The sequence below is a fragment of the Atta colombica genome, unplaced genomic scaffold (genome assembly GCF_001594045.1).
Source record: "Atta colombica isolate Treedump-2 unplaced genomic scaffold, Acol1.0 scaffold100, whole genome shotgun sequence".
Taxonomy (NCBI): Eukaryota; Metazoa; Arthropoda; class Insecta; order Hymenoptera; family Formicidae; genus Atta; species Atta colombica.
In genome coordinates, this window is record NW_017259185.1 from 1,258,069 (window position 1) to 1,266,721 (window position 8,653).

The 8,653-nt window shown below is 33.4% G+C and overlaps 1 protein-coding gene across 6 annotated transcripts in view; it reads left to right on the forward strand.

The window, feature by feature from the left end:
- LOC108686112 (long-chain-fatty-acid--CoA ligase 4) overlaps nt 1-8,653 on the forward strand; it is a 26,697-nt gene that overhangs the window by 2,048 nt on the left and 15,996 nt on the right. For 2 of the 6 annotated variants that reach the window (XM_018191231.1, XM_018191254.1), the window contains exon 1: nt 3,382-4,038. The exons of 2 other annotated variants lie outside the window; for them this stretch is intronic. Coding sequence is in view for 1 of the 4 variants with exons in the window: in XM_018191215.1 (XP_018046704.1) it covers nt 1,388-1,533 (146 nt within the window). In the remaining 3 variants the exon portion in view is untranslated. Of the gene's footprint in view, nt 1-1,281; nt 1,534-3,381; nt 4,039-8,653 lie in introns of those variants that run through there. 2 more of the 6 variants (XM_018191215.1, XM_018191238.1) reach the window with 2 other exon arrangements.

The window sequence follows — 8,653 nt, forward strand, 5'->3', positions numbered from 1 at the left end:
AAAAGTTGGAATGAGCAGAGCAAAAATCATTCGCAATTTAATCGATATTGGAAGAAATGGATAGTAAGACGACAAAAAGAGAATTTTGAGTATAAAAGTACACGCGAGAAAACAGAATTGTTTTACTCTCTTTTTTCAACGATATACAATTTTTCAATGTGACTTTGATTATCAAAGATTTAAATCCTCCAAAGAGATCCGCGAAATTCCCGAAAAGAACGTTTGTTTATTTATTAGCACGTACTTTCGACAGTGTTTTTCAATCTCGGTTTGTGTTTGGCAAGTATGTTATCGGATGTATGTTATCGTTTACGAATATTTCATAGTGATTTCGCAATGTATCATATTTATATATTGTTTAGTGAAAACCAAACGCGCCGAATGTTTACGCGTTCACTTGTAAAGTAAAATCAAGGATAAGACAACAAAAATCGAAAACCGAATATTTGAATTAACTGTTTTACAGAAAAGAATTTAAAGTGAGGCGAATCTATTCGTATTACAAAGGAGAACGTTGTTTGGAAACTCGAGATTGTAAAACAAATCTAATTAGGCTTCGTCTTTTAGTCTAAGATTTTTTTATTTTAATCTTTTAAGCCAGCATTTATAATCAGTTCTTATATTTAAGACTGTTTTAAGTGCAGTTTTAAGATGTTATAAGCTAATTACAAAGTCGCCTTAGCACCTTAAGATATTATTTAAGACGGTTGAAATAAGATCTGCCTTAGTTTAGAATATTAATCATACAACTTTTCTTTTTAAAGTAGAAAGATGAAAATTTTTATGATGGTATACGCGCGCGCGCGCGCGCGCGCACCACACGCCACGCACGCACGCACGCGTGGGCGCGCGCGCGCGCACACACACACACACACACACACACACACACAAAGTTCACTTTTCATGTAGAAAAAAAATTACATGATATCCTAGATTAAAATAAAAGACGAAATCTATTTGGATTCATTTTCAATGGAAACATACAAATGAAAAGTACAAATTTTTATATACATATATAAAAAAAAATGATTTCACTTTACGTTTCCGCTCTAGAAAAAAACAAGTTACACGATTAATCTTCAGGGTCTTTTATTTTTGAACCATTAAAGAACCGTCTAAAAGGAAAAACACCTGACCGAGAAACCCAAGCCAAGCCAAGCCACGCCATGCCGACAGGAGACGCTCGCAGCGTCCCATCGATTCCGCTAGTTTCAGGCTGCAAGATGGCCGCGGCGTTGATCACTCAACGTCGGTTCGTGTTCAGCAACGCCGTCAGTGCGTACGGGTACCTGAAGCCGGTTGCGCGGTACGCGTGCGATTCAACAGGGTATTCGCGCGCGGAAAAGAACGTCGTCGGTCGTCGGGTGGGAGATCCGGTGAATCGGCGATGCGATGGCGTCGTGGATCGAGTGTCATTGAGGATAGATCGCGTCTGCGGAAACCCGGAGGTTGCGGGTGTGCTCTTCCGGCACGTGACGTGGAAATTCCGCGAGAGCGGAGCTCTTCGTCGTGCGAGATCCACGACCTAAGAATGTAAGCGACACTTCCGAGATGCTATCAATATACTGGGTGATCGGGGAAGAAATACTTGATTGGTTTATTTTAACATTAATCTTAATAAGCAGATGTGGTTAGATTATTTGACGGTAAATTGATTGTTTTTGATTTTTAAATACAAGGGTTTTTTTTACATATAATTTCACAAATAACGCACAATAAAATTTTATATAATTTATTTATATTGTTTATTATTCGCTGAAAATATTCTCTGATATTTCATTTTGTTATGTAATTATAATTGAAATTTGAACACTCTGTTGATGAATATTGAGAAAGTTATGTTGAAAAATTGATTGAGAAATTACAGCTGATCGAATATGTACAAGTATTGACCTCGATACAGCTGAGTAATACAAATAATGATATGTTATGGAAACTTGAGTGAGCGCTGATAATGCGATTTATTCATAATGTTTCACTAATTCTTCATTAGATTTTCATCAAATCAGCGGTAAATACTAACGCGATGAAAATTAAATACTAATTAGTCGTTATAATTTGAACTGTGCTCCAAACGTTTGGCAGATAATTAGAGATAATAAGAAGCTTCATGTAAATAATAAATAAACATAATAAAACAATAAATAAACCAACATAAATAAGAAAAATAAACGCTCCAAAATTAAATGCTATTTTAAATGTTTTAAATTAGTAAAATTTAAAGCAAATTTTCCTCGGAATGTAAATTTTTTTAAACGATCTTGTCATCTAATTAACAATTTTGTAATATATTAGAATTTACTTAGCCGCTAGTCGGGGATTATCTAGAGATTCTAAAATATTCTAGAGGTTTGTTTCTTCTTTCGAACTGAGCTTGTTTATCTCTTCTCTTTTTTTTTCTCCAATGTGAGAAGAAAAAGAGAAGAGATAAACGTGCCAGAAGTTTAGCTAAAAAGACAGGTTTTAGATGTGAGTCACGAGTTTCCCTTAGAATGTACTTTCTAGAATCTTTTGTCCATCACAAAAGAAACTGCGTTTCTTCCTCGTTCTATATACCCAGAGGCTGATGATGTTGCAGCGTGAGTAAGCGGATCTCGCATTACGCGTTTCTCTGGCTTTTAACGTGGCGCAGTATTATTGGTGTGATATTATTCTCAGTCGGACTTGACTCTAAATTCTCTAGATCATTTGGGACGCGGAAGCCAGATTAATGCGCTCTGACTGTGAGGACATTCAGGCGCCGACCTGGTTGGCCGTGATATTACATGTAAATTGGCACATCGATTATTTGACTGTCTTTCGATTACAGTTCCTCACTTGACCCGATTAATAAGTGCCACATGTTCGATAATAATGATGGAAATGCAAAGTTCATTATATGAAATGTAGAATTGCTAATCGCGATAATCTTACATAGCGGTTATTATTTTTTATCAAAAATTTTGTATTCTTTCCTCGCCAATCTTCAAGCGTAAATGATTAATTTTAGGAAAAAGATTAGCAATTTTCTTCGAAAATGTTTTAACGTAATATCTAATTAGCAATTTTAATAGCAATAAAACATAGTTAAAAGTCAAAACGAATATAAATGGAAGATGTTGGTTTAATATTTACTACATTTTATTTCTTTTTAAAATAGATTTTTGAAACATCTCCCTTTTATGTTCATTTTGACCCTTAACTTATATTTTATTGCTTTGCGAGAACCGAGCTTTGAGTTTAATTCAATTTTGTTCAAATTCAATATATTAGAAATTATTTAATGCTCTAGTCAAGGATTATTTTGCTGAAGGTCACAAGGTTTCCTTTAGAATTAACTCTTGAAAATTCGCCGGCAAAAGACTCAATTACGATATGATTCAAGCAAGTATTCGTCCTCGAGATCGCTTCGAATCTCATTATCAACAGCCTTTCGAGAGCTCATCCGAGCTCGCGTAGACTTGGGAAAGCAGAACGCGTGTCGGATTCATTCGCTGGGTTTCCCCCGTTTCTCCGACTCGTCCCGAGTCCCGGGTTCGCGAACAGCTGTCCCGGCGCCTCGTGCGCACGTCACTTCCACCTCTGATCATCGCGTGGCGAAATCCCAAGGTCCACGCGCGGGTCGGTCCATGACCAAAGATCAAAGGTGGTCGAAATGCTTGACGTGTGTCGCGGAGTGTCGGCGCGGCGCGAATTCAGTCATTCGTCGATCGTTTCGAAGCCCACCTTCCGATCTCTTCTTCTCGCTTTTATGCAACACGCAAACCCTATCCTTTATACCTCGACGCCACGTACACGGCACACTCGCGAGTGAGACTTGGTGGAGAAGTGCGACGCAGAGAAGAACAGACGGTACGCGCGCATACACATTCACACCTATATATAACGCGGACACTCACATCATTCTTCATACCGACACTCTTGAATCGTGCGTAGTGATAATTTCCTCTCCCGCGATCGCGTGGTGGGAAAAGCGTACGACAGCCGGCTGGAAGTGATCTCGGTGAGCAGGAAAGTGGCGAAGAGGAACTGCAGTCGTTTTGTCACGAAACTCGTTAGGTGAGAATGTTTATATTGTTGGTGCTTGTTACGAGTAATCGCCCACCTGTGGGTGTCAGGAATTTGGAATTTATCGTGCGTTCTTTGTCGACGCACTGTAAAGCGTCTCCAGATATAGACCAATTCTGCACACACATTCGCTAAACATTGACTACATTAAACTAATATGGATAAATGTCATATTTATTCTGTATGATATTTGCTAATGTCGGCATATGTTGATCATATCGTCTGGAGATGTAATGTCTTTAGGCTAATATTTCATTTATTACAAATGTTTCAACCATGTCAACTATTTGATTAATTGAATAGATAAATTCTCGGATATCTAATCAACAGACTTGAATAATTTTTCGACAAATGTAATACAGCTGCTAAAGATAGCTGCTAATATTTCATTTATTCTGAAAAGTATTACACAGTAACTAACTAAACATTTATTTCTAGTAAATAAATATTTACTTAATAAAAAAATAATAATTAAATCAAATTAATGATGGTTAAATAAGTGTATGTTCACATTTAGTAAATATTTAGAATTATTTAAATATTTTATATAGATATTTTTTGTAGTATTTTTTTCAATGTTGTATACCAAATGTATTAATTGACAACAAGATAAAAAATCTCAAGATTCGAGAACGTTTCTATTTTTTGTAGTCAATTAATATATTTGAAAAATTTATTGTATGTTGAGAAAAATTTCTGATTGAAAATGAATGAACGATCATATATCAATTAGAATTCTGTTATCTTACATAACAAAAATTATAATAGATTTTACTAGAAAATTCTGATTTATTCATTTTCAATCAGAATTTCAATTAATGTAATGAAACTTTTTTTTCAGTGTACGAAAATAATGAAATATTAATCCAATATCTATGAGTAACGTTGTAAATCAACATTAAATTACCCCCCCTCGTTTTTTCGTACAGAATTTAAATGCTGTGCTTCGAGGAAATTAATGAATTTGCGATTTGTTTGACCGGATTAATTGGAACGATCTCGCTGATATCGGGCGGAAGTATATCATAACGTTTCTCTGAAAGACTTATCATTAGATTCTCTCTTCATCAACGCGTTTGTCGTCGATTCTGAGTAAACTAACTTTCTAACTGACTCAATCGGTGAAGAATTATAACGTTCCCATTTAGTCGTTATCAATTTGCAAGCTTCTTATTATTAATTTACAGCAGACTGATCGATTTTACAAATTCATGGTCAACGTTGAACGAGGTCGATGGCGTTCGTGTCAGCCGATGTCTTTATCAATGAATGAAAGATTTACGTATAAATCCATACGGCACTGCAGTTTAAAAATATTTATTCAATCTTGCAGCTCCAAACGCACATCGATATAATCAAAATTTTGCACATTCATCATTTCACGACGTTATAATTTATTTATGAGAGATTTTGCAATTTAACCGTGTAAAAACATAAAAGTTTAGGATTTACATTGGTTTATTATTTGTGCTTATAGCTGTCACATGATAATCATTTCGACATTTTAAACATAGCTGTAATCAATTGACGGGCTAATGTAACCTTAGTTCTTTCACGCATAAAAGATTATATGTGTATAGATTTCTAACATTGCAAAAAAAAAGGAATAAAGAAAGATGAATAATCTTCGTCGATAATAATTAATTTTATTTTAACAGCAAAATAAAGAATGTCATTTTTTATTGATGTTTTACTTCTCATGATTCTTATATTCTTTATAAAATAATATCCGTGTGAGAAAAGAAATATCACTTTATAAATACTAATTAAATACTGTCAGTATTTGCTGAATATGTTTTTTACATTAGTTTCTATTTTGTATAATTATGAATCCTTTGCTACATTTAAATATACATTAAGTCGTACAAGTGGCAGACAGCGATGTTAATTTTTAATATTAGAAATAGCACCATATAAACGCCACTTAAAATGTTTGTTTCTTTTTTAATTCTGATAAATTCTGGAAAATGGTTTACTTGCTAATTTATGTTCGTGATACTCTTATCACTCTGTTTTGCGAAAATTTTATCAGTTCCGAAGTAAATTTGTTGATATCGTCATCAAGCATTAACAATCGGTCGCAGCTGCGGGTCGCGAGATTAAGTATGACGCGTAACGCATATTCAAGCCAGACGGACGTGGATGATCGCCTAGACGGAAACAATCCGTAAAGTAGTGCATGGTGGTTTCATCGTTGGCTGCGCACGAGGTTATTAATAATGGCGATGTAGCGTGAAATCTTTCCCCTCGTGGTCCCTCTTCCGTTGATTCTCTTCCGCTTTTGCGGCGATAAAATCGGTTTTTTTTTTCAAACCAGCACGATTGTGGGACAAAATTGCTCGTTATAGTAAATATATAATCGCGCACAAATTGTCACATCCTGATTCCGAACGCGAGAATTTAATAGACACTCCGTTAACGTTTTTTCATCGAACGGTCTCTATTCAGGTCACGTGTTGTCGTAAGCGTAAAAAAGTGTAAAGTGTTTTTAACGGGAAAATTATTAATATGGAAACACATACATGCAACATTAGCGCATGTATTTTAACGTGACCTGATTTTGATAAGCAGCAGCAGATTTACCTTCATTTAGATTGTACATTATGTGTTTCTATGTAAACAAAATATAGTAATTCTTAAGAAGCCTCACAGAATGAATCAGTATTCCGTGGCACGATTTGTAGTGGCTGACCTGAACATCTTCCGTATATAATTTCGATGTTACTTTAGAAATTCTTCGTGTCTAGTAATTAGAAACTATCGCATTTCTTCAGAACGAAAGTTTTACATTCTACAAAAGAACAATCGGACAAAAAATTTCCAAGTTTTGAACTCGTAGATTATATATTGTAAGTTACATTTATAAGATCGTTTATTCTTGGTCCAATTTCACCAGTGTAAATTAACTTTGACTTAATTTATGCTTTATTTCTAATTTTTTCTAATTTTTAAAACTAAAAAAAGATAAGTGAGTTAAACAGAGATTTTAATTAATTTCATTGGTATATTGAGAGAAAAGTTTTTGATATCTGTGACCGTAATTATATGTTATCATAATTAAGATTATTATTGCTTATTTATAACATTAATAATAATAATAATAATAATAATAATACGTATATTTCTATCAACAAATATATATATATATAGTTGGCAACGCAAAAGTTATGATGATTACAATTATTATAATTTAACTGTAATTTTTATAGTCATTTTTTTAGAGGCAAACATTAAATTATATCTAAACTTGAACTTTTCTGAACCTTTTAAATTTAACTTTTCTCTTAGTGTAAAAATGGACATTACTTTTCTTCTGATCGCTGTTTTCACGAAGTTATTTTCGTGGAACTTGTAAGGATTCTTTTTAAATCGTACTCTAACATGATTTTTGCTCGACCACTTAGACCACTTGTGTTTATTGCAATCCGGTTGAACTAAAATTAAAGAGTATAAAATCTTGGATTTCTCTATTTATTAACTTCACAATTAATCCAATCTGACATTCAGCAGTAATTCAGTTTATAAATACATTGTGTGTGTGGCGTGTTAAAATCGAACATTTGTAACGAGAAAGACATTTTCTCTTGTAGTTCAATCGCGATAATAAACCGGCGCGGATAATCTGCACTTCAATAATTTAATTAATCCGTCGTATTCTGTACTTCACCATTTTCGGCTTGCGAGATCATCACAATAATTATTAATATTGCATGAATGTAACAAACTTACGTAACTATAGAAAGCGGAATGATTTACAAATTAAATTAAATTAAAAAAGCAGGACTGACTAATATCAAAACGTATGATAAGTTATTTGAATCTTGACTTTTTATTTTATTTTGACGAAGTATCCTATCAGAATAAACTTTTATGAAATATGTTATTATGTATTGTACCGCCTTTATACACTAGCTTTGTCTACATTTAATTGGTATAATCTGTGAAATGTACTATATATCCGCGCGACACAAACATAATTCTCTATTCTTGAGAATATTGATCGTCTATCGCGAGAGTGATGGGCTCTTTCATCAATTAGTATTGTCAGTGTACTATCAATAGATCCTTATGCGATCGGCGATACAATCAATCACGTCAACGTGTCCAAAATTTTTGAAAGTCATCAAACAAGCGAAACTAAAAGATGAAATGTTATGTAAAATGTTATTTCGATGAAATGTCTAAGTAACTTAGAAAATATTAATTATATATTAAATTATTATGTTTTGAATATTAAATATTTTAATTATAATACTTATTTAAATTTTAATTGTGAAAGGAAAATACCCATTTGGTATTACTTTAATATATTCTATTCATTCTCTTATTATCATTCTAATTTATCACATTCTAATTCAGGATAGTCTAGTCATTAAACGTTACGTAAACTGCGCGGTAATTATTATGTAAATACTGGTTTGAAACCCGTATTTCTTTCGTCTGCATACGTGAAGCAATGTCATAAAATATTAAATCTTTTATTCATTTTTTTCTCTATTCATAAGAGTTCCTGTAGAATCTTCAGTATCTTTAGTAAATATTGGCTCAATGAAATTATTAAGATTATATTTGAAACATAATATTATTATTTGATTTTACAAACATT